Source organism: Vollenhovia emeryi, unplaced genomic scaffold (genome assembly GCF_000949405.1).
Source record: "Vollenhovia emeryi isolate VEMERY1.0 unplaced genomic scaffold, V.emery_V1.0 DF939156.1, whole genome shotgun sequence".
NCBI classification, from domain to species: Eukaryota; Metazoa; Arthropoda; class Insecta; order Hymenoptera; family Formicidae; genus Vollenhovia; species Vollenhovia emeryi.
The window spans coordinates 568,233-591,096 of NW_011967210.1; the positions used below are offsets into that span (position 1 = coordinate 568,233).

Sequence of the window (22,864 nt, forward strand, 5' to 3'; positions counted from 1 at the left end):
ATTAAATTCTCTTACTAGTTCTTGCATTGTATTACAACAATAATAGCTGTTTTATGCAACGAATTCATATTATTGCGTGATTATTATTCTGAAGATGATTTATTATCTATTGAAAGTACATACACATGATGTATACGCATACACGTTACCGTGACATAAATAAAATATATATATATATAGATATATCTTACACGTTGACGATGAGTGAAAATAATGTGATTATCCTTGTTCTGTTAGACTTTGGTAAAATAGTTGATGCCAAAAGGGAGGTCAATGAGAGAAGGCATATATGTGTACGAAACGCGTCGAAGCGACGCTATGATCTCTTTCATATGTACATTCGATAGGCGTACGCTCGAAAAGTATTTCTTTTGTCGTCCGTTCCTCTTATTTTCCTTTTTCTCTTCGTCGTGACAAAATCCGTCGTCAAAAGCACAGTTCGTCGAATTGCGAATTATGCTACGTACTTTTCTATTGGACGGCATATTACGGCACTGTGAGTCGTTCGGTTATTTTTTCGCGATCGGGTCCCGTATCGGGTCTTTTGGGAGCGCATAGGGGCTTTTTCCTCTGATCTTCTTCACTTTTATGTTTCCAGCCGCGAGAAGCCTTGGCTCTTCGATCATGACGAGTACGTTCCCTCCCCAGAAGCATGCGCTTCTCCGCCCGAGACTCGTCCTTAGGTCTCCCGCGAAACTGCGTTATCGCATTCAGAGTATAGTTAGGATAATTAGCATGACTTTGAGAATAGTTGGTAAATACCTATGCGTACGCGCGTGCAAGCATATCGTTCATTTACGAATTGATATGTTAAATTGTTCAACTATGTACTTCAATCTCGGAATAGTGTGGCGCAACATATATAAAATGTATCGCGTTTGCCTGACAAATGAAATAAAATAGAAGTCCTTTGTGTCTCGAAACAGATATTTGATTTTGCTCCAACAAAATTCAGCCACCTCGTATATATATGATTATATATTTATAAATATCTTTATAATATAATATTTATATCTAATATATTATGTCAGATAGGTGATTACTTTGCTTTATGCGCTCGTTTGATTATAACAGTTTCTATTTTGAAATCTATATCCGTTAATTAACGCACGACATACCATGTACACGCGAGCACGCATTACTTTCAAAATTAAAAAACTACATCCATTTACGTATTATTCGGGAATATATAAAGATCACCTCTTGATATAAAGATCAGCTCTTTGTATATGTATATATATACAAAATTAAAGAAGATTGCGATTTTCGTGATTATCGCCATTTAGAAAAAGAAAAACTTGCCAAAATATCGGAATACAACTGCAGAAAATAAAAAATAGACAAAAAGTTGTATTATAGTAAAGCACCGTGTAAAGTATTCATTACTTTGATTATTACGTTATGTTTGACAAAAAATACACCGCCGAAAGTCGTCCTCTTGTCCATCAATAATTGTGCACGTTGGACACAACGGTAAGAAATAATTATATCGGTGCTTCCACATATACTGTTACGAGAAGGACACACTTTATGTTCGAGTCTATGAATATCTCACGCCTGTCTATGAATATCATACGATGACAAACGTATTGAGAAATCGAGGCATCAATTAATTCTCCCACTCTTGAACAAGTGGAACCCTCTTAAGAACATTCATGGTGTTCATCATAATAAAATACATCATGCGGCGGACGATATCTTGAGGTCGGAAAATTGTGGTGTTAGGATGACTCCGTTTGCGAATCTTGGTTCGCGATTAAGTAATCCGCGCGATTTTTTTTTTAGTTCTAAACGTCGCGACGTTAACATTGCTTTATCTTTTCAACTCGATCTCGAAGTGCACTTTTAAGAACCGCTCGCTCGGAAATGGCTCGTTTAATTGACTATCCACTGGAGAACACTGGTATCGCCGCCACCGGTCGACACCAATCGGGAGTCGTCTTGCAAAAACGACACGTTCGTTACGTGACTCGAGTGGCCGCCATAGGAATGGTATAGTGACTGAAATAAAATTTCGTTACCAAGATCTTAACGTACCTCTTAATATACGCATGCCTGTTGATAATTGTGATAACAATGAGGTTCTCAAAAGTTTAGTGTAACACAAAAGAATTGAAAATAGTCCAAGTGTTACCTTCGGCTGGCACGCCGGGTGAGAGAACAATTTGACTTTGCCAAAATCATCACCCGTAGCTAAGAGCTTGCCGTCGCCACTTCGTGTGCAATTATTTACGTCAGTTCCATCGGCGCCTTCCGGCCAAATGCCTATCGTCTCGAACGATATCACGCAGGTATGAGTTGCCCAATCGACATTTCTCAACATCGAGGACTGTGGAATTTGACGGCACACGCCAGGATTCCCTGAAAGTCAGAAAAAGTTTTACGTTGAATGTGTAACAATGTATTCTTTATTTAGAGCGATATTATTACTACATTATAATTGGCGTGGCGTACGTTTTCTTACATCTTTAATCGATTCTTTTAGTTCCTGTATGTGGATAAAAATTATACTTTTTACATTATTAAGAACGACTTTACTTACAATAAAGTAACTCGTAGTCTCCGCTGTTGCTGCGTAAGTACTGACCATCCACGGACCAATCCAAGTGAGTTATAAAACTGGAATGTCCCTGAAAAAAGAAAGAAAAAACCGTGTTGGTTAGACGAGACGCACATCTGTTATCAGAATAAGCTGTTGCGGTTGCTATTGCGTTCTTGTCGCTAGCTATAGAATATCAAATGATCAGTGAGTCATAACAAATTAACACAACTCTATCATCTATCATATTATAATACTTTATGCAAGCAATGCTTAACGTGCGTGCGGGTGCTACGAAGTTAAGTGAGAGCTACGTTATTAACAGTATTCTACGGTCATGTATGAGACTAAAGCGAGGCACGTCGCGTCACGTTTATCAATTGTACGAAGGATTTGATGCGTTTAAAATAATTTCGTGCGCAACGCGACGTCCTTTCTACGTTTTCGAGTGGCCGAAACACAAGTCTTACTCCGTGCCTTCGAATCCGCTTTGGCTAGAAATGGAAAAGAATTGTATTGAATATTATTAGGCTTAGGAATATTTACAAGAAATTGCTGATAAAACGTATCACGTCATATTTGTACCATTAGTTTGGAAAGCTATTTAAACTACATATATTTACAAATAAGTTTTTGGAAATAAATATTTTAATAATCATTTTTAAGATTGTGTATATTATATAATGTAATGGAAAAAATGGCTTAGGTCTCTTAAAAAAAACATGGAGATGAGCTTAATAGATAGAAACTATCCGATTTTTCTTACTGGTTTGAACTATTGAATCATTAATGAATGCTATTTGTGACTACTTATTCATTATAGGAAGTAAATATGTACACATATTTGTTATTTACAGTACACCCAGTAATATTAAGTATGTTACAATAAGATAAATAAAAAATGTTTTAATAAAATTATGCGATTTGATATAAAAGAACTTTAAGAAGGAATATAATAAGGAAGCTTGTGACGTGATATTATGAGCATGAAAAATATCTTTGGGGTTTAAGTAACACTAAGTTAACAAAGATATAATTATATAATGTTAAAACGATTAACACGTATTATTAAAAAATAATATTCCATTCAGAAAATGTATGAATTTTACTGACGATAGAATGAGATAATATAAAATGAATATTAATTTTTCCAATAACTTACCATACATCGTCCAACTCGACTATATTTGGTTGCGTCCTCGTTCACTTGATAAATGTAAATATAATTATCTCTGGAGCCGAGAGCAAGCAAGGTGCCATCGGGCGAGAATTGAACGACCTAAAAACCATAAGTACAAGTTGAGATACGGAAATCATTTTTGTGAGTTTCTCATACTCTGCTGTACTACATACAAACGTTTGTTTTGCTAAATATTATTGAATCAGACGTATGATCAAACTATTTTCATTGATTTCGATACATCTGAGCCGTAAAGACGATTTCGATGCACTTAAGGCCATAATTACGTAATACAGTATTATATAAACGTACCTGAATAGGCTCAGAACCATCGCTATGGTGCGTATACAATTCTCGTGTCTCACTATCTATTGCCAACCATTTCCCGGACACACAGCCGACGACTATGACACTACCATCCGGTGAAAAAGCGATACTTTGTGCTTGCTCCTAAAAAACCAAACGTATTTTTATATCGTGTTCTATTTCACATAGGTTTTATAAATAACAAAAAGTATATATACATATAATGTTTATTTTAATTGATTAAATGTACTTAATTTTATATCAAAAGCTTTTATAATAAGTATAAAAATAACAATACAAATTAATAAAGTAAAAGAAACAAATATTATTTCCGTATATCTCTCTAAAAGTTGATGAGAATCAAAAGCTTTACTTATCTAATTTTATTAATTTTCGCAATTTCATTAATTAAAATTTTTACGACAAAACATTTCTACGTCTTACAAGGTATTTTTGCTTCTTTTTTGCAGGATAACGAGAACAGACTGTACTGCTAGATAAATAAACGCTACATACGCCGATGTCTTTGCTCCACACCACGGTGTGACTTAAACTGTCCCACATCTGTAACAATCTGTCGTGTCCAGCGGTGGCAAACTGAGGTAAGGTCGGATGAGCCGCTAGTCCCCAAACTTCCTCGGCGTGGCCCAGCATTGCGGGGTTGAAACCCATATCAATTTCACCGACGAGAATGCAGTTCCTCGTCGTGCCGATTAATAACTGAGTGCCCCGTCCTTCCGAGAGCGTTCGAATTCCGCCAAAATGATCCTCAATCTATCAAACAAATTTTATTGTTCCTTCACTATCGAAGAGTGCATTGATGAGAGGGAAGTCAAATTTTATCTTTAGAAGACAAATGTAAGTTTCCCCGACTTGCCTGAGCTTCCTCTCCCGTCAGATTCAACGACGCGTCAAAATACAAAATCTTGCCGTCCTTCCCGCCTCCCGTGATAATGTTGCCATTTTTCAGAACACATATGGAGAAAATCGATCCTTCGTGGAGATTCCTCACTAGCCTTGAAATTGTATTAGTACCTAAAAGATTTAAAAAATGAATAATAAGGTAGACAACGCTTTTTTATCTCCAAAGTGGAAAGCTATTTTTTCCCGATTCCTTAAAAGTCGACGAAGATTATTACGAAGTATGATATTTGCTAAGGTGACTACCTCGAGCCCAAACGATGATGTTGCCATTGCTGTCGCCAGTCAGGACGTCGCCGTTCTGGTTGAAGGCGACACAGGTAACATATCTGGGCTTATCTCTGCTCTCGAAGATGCCCATACGTTTATACAGCATGCCGGCAGTATCGAGGGACCAAAAGGACACGTGTCCTTTCCCGCAAGAGACGATCTGGTTACGTTCCAGCGGATGCCACTCGGCGCAAACCACCGTGTCGACAGAGCACTGCAATCGGCAGTCATCGGCCGTTAAATGGCCTGCTTCCGGCCGGGATATACGCGAATTGTTCGCAACATTACAAATATATCTCCCGCAAGTTTTAATCGCGGGTCATTACGCGCGTGTCGGATTATCGGCCGCGTACCTTCGTTTCGGTCACTTTGGTGCCACGATCGCTCTTCTGCCAGTCCCAGATTGATATATTGTGATCGGAGGTCTCGTCGATGGCGCACAAATAATTACCACCGTCGGCCTTGGAGAATGACAGGCAGCAAATCGATCCGTCGAATTCGCCGTTGCCGATCACGCTAAGAGTCGTCAGGCTCACGGAGTTCCATATTCTTATGTGCGGCTGAAATTCATTGATTCATTTATAAAATCTTGTAATTTGTCCGCCACGTTTCATTACACAGTTTCATTTTCTTTCTTCGCTCTTTCAAATATTATTATATTTTCATAATTTTACCATAGCATCCCGACGATCTGTCCCGCACACCTGTCCTGTCGCGACAACCAATTTGTTAGGATGAATCGCTATGCTAGATAAAAAAAAGATCAGATTAATATTACTCAATATATGTGTCTGACTAATTAAAGAGCACTTTGTATACTATAATTTTCTTTTGTTCCACAAACCAAATTAAATAAATTCATCTCTCGTTTTATTGCAATAAAATTGTATTATATTAATTGAAATTCATTGTCAAATGGGACTGTTAGCGACTGAGTATTCGACGTTTCTGTAGCACTTTTTCTTCGCAAGAACATCACCTCTTAACTTCACACTCACCACTTGACATCGTCCGTATGACCTAGGTAATGTCTCTGGCTGTGCTCCTCCATGTTGTACAGAACAACGACTGCCGCGACGAAATAAACGATCTCGCCGGTCGGCAGCAGGTGTAAATTGCTACGGCAATCGCGGCCGCGGTAACCGTAAACCCAGTCGAGCTTCAATTTGCTCTGCGGCGGCGTGCTAACTTTGTGAAGGTCGTAGGATTCCATCATGGACGTAGGGACGTAAAGAAGGATCGGTCGACCGCGCAAGTACATGCGGACGGTGCCTTCCTCCTCGTTGTACTGCATGTCTCTAGTACTACAAAGAGATCGTTCGATTAGGTCTGCTTACTCGCTGTTATTGTCAAATTTTACGGCGATTTTACCGTTTTCTCGCCTACGCAATTTAGCAGTTAAAATTGTTCATTTCTTTCTGTCTGCAACATTTTTACACCTTGTTATATCTAAATCTCATAAGAAAGGGGACATTTCTCTCTTTCTAACTCTTTCAGCTTTCTTAAAATATCTTCTAATTAGCGTTCACAGTTAAAAGGACATGGTCCCACGATACAAAAGCTGATCGATTGAAGCTACCTTAAATAAAGTTGTTTCTCACGTGTTGCAAATCGACAATGGTTTTCGCTCTCAAGAGCTTCACTCAATCCCGCTCGGATTCGCGTTACGACCGGCGTGCTCTCTGATCGCACTGTTCGCGCTATACTGAGCGAATTCACCAGGCTTTCTGTGTCGATGAGGTCTGGTAACCGCGACGAATGACTCACGCGAGTAATAAGCCCCGGCTTTATTACTCCGCGAAGAATACTGTACCGTTACGTCAATTTTTTTTTTCTATTTTTGATCTTCCCGCGATATCGAATTATTATACACGAGGTATAATATTCGATCGTCCTGGGTTCGAGCGAGGTCCTTGGACTCGTTTTAATCTACACGATTGGGGACGAGGAGGGCTGCTTTATAATGAAACGCGTAAAGCGGCGACTGTTTTTATCGCGCGAACTCCAATCTTTTTATCTCTCGGTCTCTCAGCTCGCGAGACGTGTCTCGGCAAAGTTGCGGATTGCGCTTGAGGAAAAGATGCCGCGCGGTGAGTAAATGCCGAGCAACGCGAATCAATGTGACACAAAACGACAGCGGAGAAGTAGCCTTGACCAAATTCTTGGTGAAATACGAATTCGAGGCCTCCGCTATCTTTGCCTCCACATTTATTGTAACGCGTACCAATGTTAATTAATATTCGAGGTGTACGAAATTATGCGCGAGAGCAACGTGAGCTGTGCTCATTAGTTAAAAGCATTCTTATTACATTGAATCACCCTACTCATATAGGCAAGCATATTTCTACATAAAATTGAACGCATTTAGAAATGATTACAGACTGTCACGCTACCGAGCGAGCCCAGCCTGTTTACATATCCTTACGGTATTATTGACTCCGTCTGATCAATATATTCAAATCAAGCTCGCTCGCTCGTGACAATGCAACGAGCGGGCAAGGGTAAAGCACTTCCGAGTGCATTTTTGACGTTGAACGATGCGGGAAGGCAACAGGTATGAGAGGAGGACCACGTGGTTAACGGCTCATTTAACGTCGTAGTGCGAAGCGCGCCATTGCGTTACCGAAGAAAGTGAGTCCGCGATTCCTCCTGCTGTTGCACAACCATGCGTACTGCGTTTCCTGGTGTGCACGACGTCACGGCGTCACGAGCACGCCGGAAACGTCAGCAAAAAAAAAAGAACCGCGGCGCCGTCTGAAAGCGGGTGCTCGGGTAGACGATTTTCCAGTTTTGTATTTTTCACAAAGGACAGGCGATCGCGATCGCTGTGCGCCAATTACAAGCTTCTGCTTTGACAAATTAATAAGATTTATTTACATAAAATAAATAAACGCCACGCGGATTAAACTACTTACTTATCTTCCGACTGTCGTCACAGAATACGCTATCTTCGACGTGTATACGTGTATGCAAGATCCATATTGTAACAGAGCTGTGCTACTGTGTAGGTTTACTGTTAAATCGCTCTCACAGTTCATAAAATACAAATTGTAGCTTTACCCTTTGTCCATTGTATTCCCACGAAAATAATTTGCAAGTACGATAAGACACTTCCCGCTACGCGCGCCAATTTCAAAACAGACAATCATAAAGTTTCCATGGGAATGCGATTCAAACGTGCGATTAACTTCGATCCATGCACAGTGCGAAAAAATCCCAGGTGCGACATTTAAATTTAAAACATTACTTTTACGTCTTGTATATACGGTATCACGTCGGTGACGTACGCCCCTTTGAACTGCACTCTTGCCAAGCTGGAAGTTCCGCAGCCTCAAGAAGGTCTGTGCATGACATTTGCATGCGAGATCGAAGGTCGAAAGTAACGCGTATCACAATCAACGGCGTGCCAATGCGGTGATAATATGTACGTGCTGTGCTACGTGCGAACGCGTACGGCACGGTAATTTCCCGTTTAACGGGCGATGCATTGCAATACCGATCGACGAATCGGCAAGTGTTAGAAGTTGATACTCGTTAGCACGAAGCAAACTCTTCTTTGCTACACGGGGAGAGAATTTTCTCTTCAAATTTACCCTGAAAATCGTGTAATCGTGGGACAACGTGGCATTTTGAACAACTTTAGGACAGCTTTTGAAAGTTTATCATACATTTTACTAATAATTATACTTAAAATTAGTACGTAGCTTAGGCCTGGTTTCACCAAACGTCCCTTAACTTTAGTTTAATTCATGTTTGCCTCTTTCTAAAGTAACAGCTGGAAAGAGGCAAAGAACGAATTAAGCTGAGCTTAAAGTTAAACAACGTTGGTGAAACCGGGCCTTACTAGTAAAATGTACGGTAAAATTTCACAAAACTCTCATAAAAGTCTCCGAAGTGCCATGTCGGCTCACGATTACAAGGTTCTAAGGATAAATTTTAAGAGAAAATTCTCTCCGTATACGTTGCAAAAATTATACGTGCAATGAGATTGTTTTATCTTTGTACATTTTCGGAAGATCTTCCATCTGTTAATAAATCATAATGCATGCGACAATTACTGTGCAAAACATTGCAGCTTTGAGAAAATCTAATGAAATATTCGGACAAACTCTAATTATTAGATTCGGTCTTCGAAAAGAAAATTTTCGCTACCGTAGCTAATCACGATTTGCTAAAAATATTTTGCTGCATCAATTATAAATTTCTAAATCACAGCAAACGGTTCGCTGTCGCACCTAATACAATAGGCACAGTAGCAAAGTATTAGCTATCACAACTAAATATTAGCTGTCCACATTTTACAACTGAAGTTCAGTTACCACATGCAGTTTTTAGCTACGGCAGCTACATTTTCCTTTTCCGTGTACAGTGGGCATTTCATGTAATTCCTGCGGAATTTCTGCCGAAGACTCGGAGTATTAGAATAAAAAGAAAACTTATCAAAATGTTCTGTCGAATAATTAGCGTTATTTAAATTTGCGAAACGTCTCTTTCGATATTCCCCGACTTCCAGCCACTCGCTTGTAAAGAAACAAGTCGTAATTCGATCCGCGATCTACGAGGCGAGATCGGGATCAACCGCCTCCGCGATCGCATATCCCGCAGATCGTGTGTCATGCAGATATATATCACGGCGATAACCCGGAGGAAATTCTACACGTGCGTTTAACACCCGTGTTTTAAGCGAGGCTTTACCATGCGCGCTCACCTGCGGAGGGACGAAATTGCACATCTTAAAGACCGTTCGGCCGCGCACGTGCATCGGCGAAGCGCGTACACGTGCGACCCCGCGACCACCGCACGGCGAGTCGCCTAAACGCGGCTTCGAGAAGCCAAGGTACGGCAGTAAGTTGTGTAAAGTATTCTGGTATATTATTTACCCGTGCTTGACGTTGTTCATCGCCGGTGGCTTGAACAGGTTGAACAGGGACTTGGTGGACGCAGACAATCTATAATGAATGAAAATGCAAACGAAAACCATGCGGTGCAAAATGGAACAAAATAGAACAAAAGATAAGAGAAAACGGACAACTGTCCCTAATGCGATCGGCCCGTTTCCCGTGTGCTTCTAGTTTTCATCGATGGGTCTACGGCAGCTACAAAAAGGTCCTCCACCGATTCGGTATGCTTCAAGCATAATTTCAGACGGGGGGACATTAGAATAATGAATCTTCTCCTCCCGAACAAATTAGACTCGCTCATAATTTTAGAGCCTACTTTAGATACGACTTGATAAAATAAAATAGGCTTCACAAATCGCAGACTTGTTTTATCCTTACACATTAAAGTCATCCATTTATACTGTATCTCCTATTTCTTGCAACATATCTGCAAACTATTAAAGGTACCTTTTTCAAGTTGCATCATATATTTATGAATGATTGGTACGAAGAAAAAAATAATATTCAATTAAGTTCAACGTACTGTGCAGATGCGACGCAAGAAAGAGGCATAGCAGCACATAAAAGATGGGGCAATAATAACTTTCTGACAAATGGAATATAAGAGAAGGCAGGCTTCGACGGGGAAAACGCGCTCGATCGCCCGAGAGAGGAAGCAAGAAGACTGGCGGTGATGACAAAAAGTTAAACTCGTGTGATCAGTGAAATGTGAACAAAATCACAAACAGCAAGCAAACGGTGCGTTTTACTGTTACGTTATTAGCTGCGAGCTAACCTGGTACCGACGAGCTGGGAATTGCTTCCCTGGTTTTGCGGGGTGTGTGTAAAGTCGCCGGTGGACGACCATCTCTTCGCTCTCCTTAGGCTACTTTGCGGCGGTCCGTTTGATCTTGCCGTGGGCGATCTAAGACATCGAATTCAATTCTCGTACAACAGCGTCATGCATATATACACGCATCGCATAACGTCGTAATGACGCTCTAGAAGAACATTAAAATATATCGCTACTAATTAAACAGCGAGCGTTCGTTAACGTGACGATAACACTATAGAGAGAACATGCATGCGCATATTTATCACGATCATACACGTAACACACAATTAACAATGCAGCGAAAATTATCCAAGTTCTCGCAGTCGGCTCAGATGGATTTGGATATATTTCCAATTTGTATTTACAATTTCCATAGTGTCTCGGTGTTCACGACATAAGATGCAAACAATTAAATTTACAGTTTACTTAAATTATGGTTTGGGTTGTGCCTACCTGGCTACAGGCAGTGGCGTAGCTCTAGGGCTTGGCGATGGCACCGGAGAAACACTACTACTACTCGGACTATCGGAATGTAAAGAGCCCGTTGACTGATAATGGACGGATCTCCTAAAACAAGAAGTAATTAACTAAAACAAAGACGAAGCGCAAAATATATAAAACATTAGCTGGAATACGAAACGAAGTCGGTATTAATCAACGAAAGGGAGAAAGCGCGTGGAGACAACTGGAAAAGCATCCGAGATTTTTGGGTTATCTGTAAAATGTTAAAGTTACATAAAATTTAGACGTAACTCTCCTTCACGATCTGCTTGTCAACCTAAGAAATCTAAGAAACCGACCGTCCAGTTTTAGATTACTCGAGGCGGATGTCAAATACAATTTATAGCTTGTTTTCACGACTCTCACCTTTGAGGAAGTTGGGAGGGGTGTACGTAGCTGGCGGGCCGTCTTGGGCTGGACGTCGCGTCGCGGACATCCTGGGACGATCCCGAAGAGGAGGAATTTCTGAGACCACCGGTCTGGCGCAGCCTCAAGTCCTTCTGTGGCACCGAATTTTGACTACCTGAAAACGATCGGTCTCTCATTCAGAGTAATTCGAGAGAACGAAAACACATTTTGTAGATATTAGATGCTGATCTGTCGCAACTTTTAACATCTTGCAATTAGTTTCGATGAAAGACCCTGCCTCTCGCGCTACGAACTTCGGTTGTTATATAAATAACACGCGGCGGAACGTATCCTCCGCGTGATTGGGTTTCAATAGCAGTGTAACGGTGCACGATATTCATAACGCCTTCCGCATGTATTACAGCTTTTCTGCGTTCATCAATTGCCAGGAGCTAAGATAAGGATGCTGTCGGCGCAGTAATTTATGCACGTCAGCGATCCTCGTTTTCATTTCCTGCAGATCCGTCTGACAGGGGCCGAAGGAATATTCGCATGCTTTCAATCGCGGCAACGCGGGGAGAACAATTAGAAAACCGTTCGCGTTCTGGCACCTCGATCGCACGGGAGAAGTTAATGAACGTGGGACAAGGTCCTTCCGTTTTCGTTTCAATTGCATTACTTTCTCCGCCGAAACTTGGCTATCTCGATTTAAATTATTAAAATAAAAATATACACACATGTAAACGCATGAAAATCAATCGAGTGTTTGTGACATTTCTTTGTTCCGCGAAACTGTCTTACATATTTTAGTAACAATTAAAATTAACTCAAATATAAACGTAAACGCCATTTAGGATCTGGCACGTTTGTAATTGAGTTATATCTTAAAAAGGACCGGGTTAAAATTTAGTTAATTAAAATTAACCAAGTGACGCGTATGGCGCAGAGAAATGCGCGTTGCTTAGTAAACAAATGAGCGAAAAGATCCGCGTTCAAATCCGCGGACACAGCTAGTTTTTTTTTCCCGGAATCTCCCGAAGGGAAGTGGCAACCACCGAGAGTATCTTGCCACACATATCCCTTTATGGATATAACCCTCCTGATGGGAGGGTTTTTCTTCGGCGTGGTTAGCAGCCTACCGAAGATGAAGTAAAACCAAATGCTCAAAATACCAGAACGAGAACTGAATAAAACAGTTAAGCCTAATACATTAGGGAGAAGAAGAAAATTAACGAAGGATCTTGAATTTTAGCATGCAAAATTATAACTAAATATACAACAGTTTTTGATATCGCAAAGAATTATTTCGGCATTCGCCTCGATCACTCCCGAATTGCCGTGCAGAATATATGAAGAACTCTCTCCCAAGGTCTGCACGAATGCCGAAGACCAGCGAATAATTGTGTGAATCCATTCACGTTCGTGAGCGGGTTTCTCAATTGCATTGGGCGAAACCGAACGTGATCTTAAGGCCGTCGCGTGCCAACAGGTACAACACCCGGCTCGAGCTTCTTTTCCAGACGTTCGAACACTCGCGATCTCACGAGGCTTCCTCGTATCCGCAATTCCTGTCGTAACGTACGAAATTCTAGAGGTATCCGCGAGCGAGTCCGCCGGATATGCACGCCTGACTTAGGTTGCATGTCGTGCACGATCGCCGCTCGCACTCACGTCGACGTATTAATTTGCGCTTTGCGCAGTAACACTGCGATGAATCCGTGCCGCGATCGTATATGATATTACGTGTCAGGGTAAAATGGTATACTCTAGCGGTAGGTGCAATCAGTGCTTCGAGTAGGAGGAAAAAGAATAGTACTTTTTTTTAATGGTGTGTCATCATTTGCATTTTTCTGGCAGTAAAAAGTAGGGGACGTTTTATGATTTAAGGAAGGGAAGAAATAAAATTCCGACTGTGGCAAGAATTCGAGATTTTCGATAATTGAAAATATTTTCTCGCATGAATACTCGTTGAAATTTTGCCATATGATATCCTTTTGTAAAATCATTTTGATGATTAGTTTTATTCTTAGAACTGACAATTAACAACGAGAAAAATTAAGTATAAGATAGTTGTCACGTCTAGGTATGTCGGTATTGATATACAGTACCGGCCAAAATTATATCACCTTTTGATTTTGTGAGTATAACTAGTTTTTAAATGCACGAATGAAAATTTCGCGGTGTATCTTGTCAAATTTCATTGCCCTTCGTGTACGTACAAGATGCACTTGTTATCGGGTGTCTACTGTAAAATTTTGAGTACATTCGATGCGCTTTGAAACGAAAGTTATGCTCGGAAAACCTAAAGGTGGTATAATTTTGGCCGGTACTGTATATACTCGATATTTATTATTATATGATTACAATATAATGCAATGACGAAACAACGGAACAATAGAAATATTCAATTGACGATTATCACAAGAAATAGGGTGCGCATTTGCGGCACACCTGGTTACCAGCGAAGGTGCGGCAAATCCGATCATCGTTTACGAGTCACATATCGATCAATCAAATCAGCTTTCCTTCCGTTATCACAAGCGAAAGATACGATCGCGGTTATGCCATGCCCCAGTTATCGAGCCGCGTGTATTATATTGAAATTCGACTTTTGCATAATTAGTGAGAAATTCGCGTTTATGTTATTGACTCGATATTTTCCATAAAATTGAAAATGTAAACATCGCATTTGAATACAATAATTATATTTTTTAGTAATATAAAAGAACATATATTGTTTGTATTCGTCAAAACAAACGAAGCATTTAAGCAGGTAAAATTTCGCAAAACTCTCATAAAGTTCTTCGAAATGCCGTGTTGTCTCACGATTACACGACTTTCAAGATAAATTTTAAGAAAAAATTCTCTCCGTGCACAATCGAAATGCAACTTTGTCAACTTACTTCTGAGAGGTACATGGCCGTTCCTTAAGGGCGAGGACACCATCCTGTCATTTCTCCTCTCGTTCCTGTCATCCTCCCGCTTTTCCCTTGCCTCAAGCTGGGCGATTCGCCTTAGCGCGTCCGCCAAAGTGGCGCGAAGACAAACTATCTCGTCCCTCTGCGCCAAGGATTGCCTTTCGAGGTCCGCCACTCTGCCTAAAAGGGATCCGGTCTCACACTCCAGCATCTCATCTGGGGACGTAAATGCTGCATTTTTAGCCGGCCGTTTAGCTGCATTTAGTTGACATTACTTGAATGTTTTTTATTCTCAACTGCGACTTCTTTAATTCTACCATTATCACAATTTCTCAGAACTTATTGTTACTGACAAAAAATATATGATATTCTGTGTCTGCGGAAGAAAAGATTCAATAAGAAGAAGAGTAAGATTTGTATTAAATGCATTGAAGTATACAAGTACAAATTCTTATTAAACGTCAGAATAAAATGAGTAATTTCATGTAGTATTAGGAAAATATTGCGAATGAGACTAGTTAGAAAATAAAACTTACATAAAATATTTGTTAATTAATAAATTGGTGAAAGCGTATTTTTATGTGTATTCATTTTTCGATATAATATAAAAGAAATATTAAAAGATGTGATATTATTGTAAATATATAATACCTCTCTTTTATATTCTCTTATATGCAATACTATTTTTACGAGTAACGAGTATGACGTCGCTAAAAACGCGCTTTAATATCATTCTTATCAATCGCACGCTACACTATCTCACTTAGATACACTAACCAAGCCCCGAAGCCAGCGCGATAACATTCCTATTTTATAATGTCATATATATAGGTATAGATAGATCTAAACATTATGACGTTGATAGAACTTAGCTGGCGCAGCGTCGAAAGCACGCATTGCATTTGATTATCTAGCGTGCGAAAAAGTGTCCGAATTTTTTTCATACCGAAATAACGCAAACTGGGTCACGGTTTTCTGTCGCGCTGTCAAGACAAAAATTAAACCCTTTCCTCGCCGATCGAGCCACGTGGTACGGACTCATGAATTGTGCATGCGTGCGCCGAGCGTTTAATTTTGCATGTCTATCGGCCGAATCTTTCGTACCTCATATCCGCGAATAGTGCGAGCGACGTGAAGAAATGTTGTCGCACGACTTACCACTGCACCATATCGCCCGGCGCGCGATTTACAATTCATGGAATATTTTAAACGCAAGTCGAGCTCCGATAAATCATCAACTTGCATTGTTCCATTATCTAACGGAACAACTTATCGGCGCTATAATAAACGCAAATATATCGAAAGGTTTTCCCCGGGAGTTGCATCCTCGGGGAAGAAATTCTTCGCTAGAAAATTTGAAACGACGTTTTAATTAAATTTCATTGCTGCATCAATGGTATCCTGCACAAAAGTTCTTTCTCGCAGCATTTTTTCAGGCACGTTACCAGACTGAATTCCTGTCAAAAATATTCGTCCGAGAACGTGTCGCGAGGTCGTGCACGATGTTTCGCGACTCGAAGAGGTGGCGTCTAAAAAAAAAGTGCCGACAAACTATTTTTATACTCACGCCACGCTTGTTCCGCTTCGTCGATGGTATCCATCGTGTCCGGCGTGGACATTGCGATTAACACTCGCGATGACCCCGGGGTATTAATACGTTATTCAAATGAACTGATTACCGAGCGCGAGCAGAGCCGACGCACTCTCCGCGAGCATATCTCGCGCCGCAGTTGCAACAGTTCTTCCTTGGAACGACACTAATATTCAGAGTTCGTTTACAGCTGTTCCCCAATTTCTTCCTCGTGCGACAAGCCGGGACGACGTTCGTCCGCGACTGAAGTGACAAATTGTATTCGCGTATCTGCCGGTAAACGGCAGTCAATGAGATTTGTGAAAAAGCTTCGAGTCACGCGCACTTTCCGAGACGACAGAAGAGCGGGAGAAGCGACGCGATGGGAAGAAGGTCTTTTTTCGCAGCTAAACGCAAGAGGGCACACATTAATTGTGGTGAAGTTCGGTCACGGAAATTCTACGACGTTAATAATCACTCCTAAACAAAGGTGAAACGTTCTGCCTTCGTAGAATTAATTATCGGATAATTTTACCTCATTATCCGTCTGCGTTATCTGTAATTTCGATAGGACATGGACACTGTAAATTATATTTCATACAATTTTCTACATTTTAATTAGCAATCACGCGAAAAGAAATTCCCCAAGATTAAAAGTTGTAGAATTATTCACAATACATAGAGGAAAGTCCCCTATTATGAGATAGGCTCCTAACATGAGATAGCGGAGTTTCGGCTAAATTAATAGGCATCATCTGTTGATTCCACCATGAATTTATTGCCTCCCTTGGAGTGAAATCTGTTTAGCCCTTGGAGTGAAAACTGATTGTCAGATCGTGTAATCGTCGCGAGAAAGATTTGCGATTGAATTTGGACGTTGAAAACCTACTATCTCATATTAGAGGACTTTCCCCATACGTCTTTGTATTTTATTTAAGAAAAACTTTGCGCAACTCAAAGAATGTTATTTATAGAATTTAACACGAGCAGGCATACAATTTCACTTTACTAACAAACATCACCGTCACTGGGTAACTCGAGTGCCAATTAGTGTTTCGCAATTAGCGGGAGGGTCGCTGAATCGGCACGATTCTTTCGTCGACTCTTGTAAGAAGAGAGGAAGAAATTGTGAGAAATATATACAAGGCGAAACGAACATCGAGCGGAATGTTATTTCCCACCGCCGATATTGCTGAAACTGAAACGCGGACTCGCGAACGGCGAGAATTCGAACATGCCAGGCGTGTCACGTGGACTCGGCATGTAGACGTACCCGGTGACGTTCTTCGAGTCAAACGCAACGTTGGTTATTAACAGTTCGTGTGTTAAACAGCGTCGTATTTTAAAAGTAAAATAAAAATTGACACGGCACGACCTTATGTAAATTAACGTACGCCGCTTTTCTCTGGCACCCATAAATATGCATTTGTACACCAGCACGTGAACGTACGCTGCCGCGGAAGCTGTCGCGTTTTCCCTCGACTGCGAATTCCCCGATCGCTCTTGAACTCGAAGATAATATAATGCATTCTCGATTGAAACAAATTAGACGTACGTGCAATAAATCACAACTCATAATTTACTGTAGCAATGCGAAAGACGTGGCGCGAGTCTGCGACTTTTACGCTCTGCGTAACGCGGCGAAAGAAATGCTTGAGAGCGAATCGTGCGTGACGAATCCAAAGCACGTTTCGCGAACCGCGTGATATTTGCGAGAATATCGCTGAAGTTACGTAAGCGCGCGTATCGTAGAGAGGCCGAGGAAAGGAAACATGGAATTTCTGCTCCTCCCTTCTTCTCCGCGTCAGTGCTTTCCCCACTGGGAGATGCGATAACCACTCGACGAGATGAACGATAATCGACCGTAGGCTCTTTACCCTCGCACCTACGCGATCGTCTCTTTGTGTCTCGTACCTTCGACGCTTTTCAGAAAAAGCGCCTGTAATCGATAGAGTACTAACGCGGAAGCGACTCCGCTTTTCCTTCTCACGGCAAGGGACGTAGCATCGATGGAAATTTCTAAACGTTCTCGGTACAAAGCCATGAAAATTAGATTGCTCGTGGCGGGGAGTCTTCCTCTATTTGCGGCTAAGGTGAAATTTCATCGCGAAAAATTATTACGCGCGAGCTTTGTTTTACGAACATTTTTTTACACACTGCACTCGTGCACGTGCGCTACGATGCTTTTGCTCAATCGATTCAAAATGTAAATATAGATGTCATAAAATACATGGTCGTTTTGTGGGCGACGACAGCTGTTGATAAAATTATTCGTGTCCCTGCTATATCACTCCACTTAACTCGAACGTCGATCACAGGATTTACACGAAAATGTAACAGTCGAAAATATCTTGCAAATCGTGCAATGCGATCGCGCGCAGCGAAAATGTGGGTACGAAGACAGCACGGGGAGAGTTTTCTTTTAAAGTTTACCCTAAACATCACGTAATCGTGGGTCAACGTGGCATTTTGAACAACTTTGAGTTTTTCGAAATTTTTCCATGCATTTTACTAGTAAAATATCTACCAAGTATAATTACTAGTGAAGTGTGTGATAAAATTTCAAGAAACTCTCGTCAAATTCGTCGGAAATGCCACGTCGTCCCACGATCGCGTGCTTTTCAGGGTAAATTTTAAGAGAAAATTCTCTCCGTGTAGCCTCACGCTGATCGAATCGAACAAACTCCATCGACGCAACTGATATCTGCTGATATCCAACAACCTCTAGGAAACGTGTCAACGACACCAAAGCCACTTCCGCGGCGAGCGACACAACCGAATCAACCCTGATCGCGAGGACCTTTCACTTCGTACGCGACCGGAAGGGAACGGTTAAAAGGGGTAAAACGAGCGCGACTGGTCTAGTCGAGCGAGATTTCTATTTCCGCACAACGTCCAAGCAGAAGCGATTGATCAGGTCGGTCGGGACTCGTCGAACCTTCTGACGGCGGGAATTTCCGCGACGCGTCCCGCGACCGACGGAAGCGCTGCGTCCGGGACTCCGTCTCGGAGAGACGAAAACCGGAAGTCATCCGCGTGAGAGCCGCACGACCGGTGTGTGGCCACTTGATTCTCTCAACAACGACTTGGTCCACCCCTCGCGAGAGACGCCTCCGGTTCCGACTCCATCGTGCCGCTCTGCCCGTGTAACACGTGTGTTTTCCGTGCGGCTGCCCCAGCGTAACTGTCAGACCGACTCCAGCTGCTTAGGCCGCGATCAATACGGTCTAGATAGTCGAGATGATTCAGATGACGGCGGGCCGCGCCGTGCCATTGACTGCGGGACAGAGCGTACGTAGCAGCGGGATTTGCACCGGTGGTAAACGGCAAGTTGCCGTTTGCCCGGATTGGAAACGTTAATTGTCGCTTACTTGCAAAAATGATCAGCAATGCTGCACGCCCAGGTCTTCAACAGATTTCCAACCAATATCCGGCCTCTTCCCTGTGTTATCTTCTGATATCTTTATTAGGATAACCGTCTGAATATTTATTTTGTAACCGGAAGTTTCAATTTTTACGACAATTTACAGTTCAGCTACTTCTAAAGGGGTGAGTTTCAGGATCTTAATATCGTCCTCCGCTTATATTTCTTTAAGCTTTCTTTAAAGAAAAAAGAACTGTTGTTTCGTTTCTCTATCACAATTGAATTCGATATATTTGAGAAATTGTTATTTCTATTAATTACTTCACTTCTACTTTATCCATATTACTCTCATGCTTCTTATTTCTCTCATGCTATGAATATTCGGAGCGCTAGATAACTTTTTGCGAACGTATTATCTTTTAGTTTTTAATGCATACGGTTCTCCCTTCGTTATCGTCCTAAATAAACGACGATTGTCTAACGGCGCACCCTCGCAATTCTTCGAAATGGTACTATCCTATATTGCCCATATCGAACTAACCCATTAAAAACGTTACATCATCCCCAGGCACGATGCTCGCCGACAAATCGACGCGCTATATCGCCGGGCGGAGTCCGGGCTTTTGTTGCAAAATTGCACTACATTCAGAAAAGAATTGACAGACGAGAAACGGAAACAAGGGGAACGAATCGACTTCCATATTGCGTGACTTTGTAATTGCGATCGATTAAAAGAACCGTGGCGGGAGAGCGGAGCCAGTATTTTTTTATCTTGTGAAAGAAATCGTGCCGCGTGCATTATTTAGCTATTAAGAATTCATATCAGAAACATTGTAATTAGTGTTACGTAATCCTTCGGCGGATGCCGATGGAGAGATCGAAACGCGAAGCGACGATCTATTCGCTTCTAGGATTACTCCGAAACTTTCGGAATAATAAATTACTTCGAAGACAATGCGATCTTAATTACATCGTGTGTTGCGCGCAAGTATTCTAATTGTATATCTCACTCTCTCCCAGTGCACTATCGGCTTTCACAAACTTTCAGGTTGTATAACGATTGCACACATTATCATGAAAGTAACGACACATAGCACAAAAAAAAGTCAAATGATACATTTAAAAAGAAACCTTTTTGACTTGTGTGCGCCTGCAATTTGAAATCTGAATTTGTAAAGAATAGTTTTCGTTCAAAATACACTTTCCGCGTCACATTGTTAAAATTACACGTTTTAGATACGTTTTGAGTACACTTGTGGAGTTTGATAAATTCGTTATATCTACACAGTAAAAAATTGTGTGTTCAAATGTTACAATTTTCTTGCGTTACCAAGATTTGATTCTTGCTTCAATGTAGAATTAACATAAAACGTATATATTATTATTTTCGTTGATTAATTAACATTTATAATTTGTCAAAAAGTAACTCACGCGACAAATGTTATTGTAATTTAAAATTTAGAGTGGACTTTTTGGAGCATGTAAAAAATGTTAACATTAACATTTTACTTTTTACTGTGTAACGAACGTATTTTTAATTTGATAATGGCTCGATATCAATTTATTTATCCGCTGGTAAACTATCAAAACTCATCACACATAAATCCGCCCTGTACATGAAATTGCTGTAAAGATAGCGTTTGCAGGTCTCGTACTTTGTACCCAAAACAGCTGATGTCGAAGTAATCGACTGAAGGTTGGTTATCGACGATATTTTTAGACAGAATCCGCAAGTCAATACGTAGGCGTAACCGCTTCACTGTCGCTCAATTAAGCAAGTAACGTTAACAACGGAACGAACTCAATTAATGATCGTTACGTATAAATTGCCCATCTTACACTTCCGCGTTACGTCAATAAGTTATTGATGCCAAACGAGTTTTTCTAAGACCTGATTCAGCGTAACATTGTGATGTAGAATTACTATTTCATCTATTTCCTCTATTAAGTTCCTGAGCCTCTTTTTATCATTTCTTTCCTACATCCAAGAGCAATCTGATTTACGAATTACATTAGTTTAAATTTTAGACTTTTAATATTTATAATTTAACACCCTGTCACAGCTCTTAGTCCTTTATTCCTTCAAATGTGTGTTTATCACATTTGAGCCATACGAATTTTATTAATTTGTTAATTTATAACTTTATTTTTCCTGCTCTTTTTTCCATGCACATTTTTGCCTTTCAACCGGGTCGAACGTAAAAAATTCGTTTCGTCGAACTTATCTCTTTCATTCACGTGTGTGTACGCACGGATTTAAAATTAATTTTTCACGACGATAACGAGAATGGTTTCGGCAGGCAATCGCGCGTTTGACGGAAGCGACTTTCCTTCGGAAAACCGATCAGCCTCTCCTCGAGGGACGCGATGTAGCGCTGTAATTCCGCGGCAAGCGGATCGAGAAGGTGCTCGATGTGCACAGGATGCTCGGGCAAAGGAGAGGACGAGGAATTTCGTGAAATTCCAGAAGGCACCGTTAGCTACGCTCCGGAGCCGGTAGATTGTCATTAATGAAAGAACAGGATGAGCTCTGTGGGCGCACCTTCGAGTAACGTCATCGTACCACCTTGAATGGCTTATGTAACGGATGCCACTGTGCCGTAGACAATACATGCGTTACGTGACGCGCGCGCATCGTCTCGATCCGTCGTCATTTTTTTTTTCTAACCGGAACTCGTCCTTGTACGCGAGGATTCCGTCGGGAATCCTGTGCAGTCTCTACGACTCAAGCGGAGGCAATTTATCTTTCCGCTAGAAATCAATGACACATAAAAGTCACTTTGTTCAGTTCAACTCGCTCGCAATTACTTCTATCTCAATCAGACACGCTTTGTCACGCGGAAAGACCGGCTAGGGCAAAAATAACTAAAATTAAAATGTTGCCGTATAAATAGTGCGGGCATCTACATTGTTTCGTGTTGCAACATTCGCCAAGTTTGCTGCGCAAGGCGCATGTGGTTGTCTCCACTGCTTATGGGTATGACAAGCACAGATAGAGCTGTCCCAAATATTACTATTTATTGGGGTTGTGTCAACCCTAATTAGACATGTGGTAACCATATCGGTCTCCCCGTAAAGAAGTACCACCCAGAGAAAAAGTTCCTTTAAATATTTGACCTTACTAGACTCTTATTTAATTTTAACGAAACAATGTCTTTACCGTAACCAAAATATTGTTTGATTGAGACTGGAATCTCTAAGAGAATTTACAGCTCTTTCTTCGAATCTAGTA

General features: G+C 41.0%; 1 protein-coding gene and 1 long non-coding RNA gene across 6 annotated transcripts in view; one reads left to right on the top strand and one right to left on the bottom strand.

Moving 5' to 3' along the window:
- LOC105565016 overlaps nt 1–4,567 on the top strand; it is a 97,433-nt gene extending 92,866 nt beyond the window's left edge. For all 3 annotated transcript variants that reach the window (XR_001009167.1, XR_001009168.1, XR_001009166.1), the window contains exon 3: nt 4,496–4,567. This is a non-coding gene — a long non-coding RNA (uncharacterized LOC105565016). The remainder of the gene's footprint in view (nt 1–4,495) is intronic.
- Nucleotides 81–16,998, bottom strand: LOC105565015 (echinoderm microtubule-associated protein-like 2). 3 transcript variants are annotated; one of them, XM_012017828.1, is made up of 18 exons: nt 16,266–16,998; nt 14,684–14,914; nt 11,799–11,955; nt 11,385–11,495; nt 10,893–11,021; nt 10,097–10,165; nt 6,215–6,520; nt 5,891–5,963; nt 5,570–5,776; nt 5,193–5,430; nt 4,903–5,060; nt 4,542–4,799; nt 4,032–4,169; nt 3,702–3,818; nt 3,010–3,033; nt 2,543–2,630; nt 2,135–2,361; nt 81–2,001 (listed from the first exon to the last, which is right to left on the bottom strand). In XM_012017828.1, exons 1-18 carry the CDS (start codon nt 16,315–16,317, stop codon nt 1,876–1,878), a joined length of 2,709 nt encoding a protein of 902 aa, XP_011873218.1. In that variant the 5' UTR covers nt 16,318–16,998; the 3' UTR covers nt 81–1,875. The 3 variants fall into 3 exon arrangements, with proteins under 3 accessions (XP_011873218.1, XP_011873217.1, XP_011873219.1); XM_012017827.1 differs by having other exon boundaries at nt 11,385–11,498; XM_012017829.1 differs by lacking the exon at nt 3,010–3,033 and having other exon boundaries at nt 11,385–11,498.
- Nucleotides 16,999–22,864: the final 5,866 nt, after the last annotated feature.

What these genes read in the sequence shown, in the direction of transcription:
- LOC105565015 (XM_012017827.1), bottom strand. Translation starts at nt 16,317, where the DNA reads ATGTCCACGCCGGACACGATGGATACCATCGACGAAGCGGAACAAGCG. An exon ending in CGAAGCGGAACAAGCGTGGC is followed by an intron (nt 14,915 to 16,265) that starts GTGAGTATAAAA and finishes TTACGTCCCCAG; the next exon opens with ATGAGATGCTGGAGTGTGAG. An exon ending in CATACGGACGATGTCAAGTG is followed by an intron (nt 5,964 to 6,214) that starts GTGAGTGTGAAG and finishes TTTTTTATCTAG; the next exon opens with CATAGCGATTCATCCTAACA.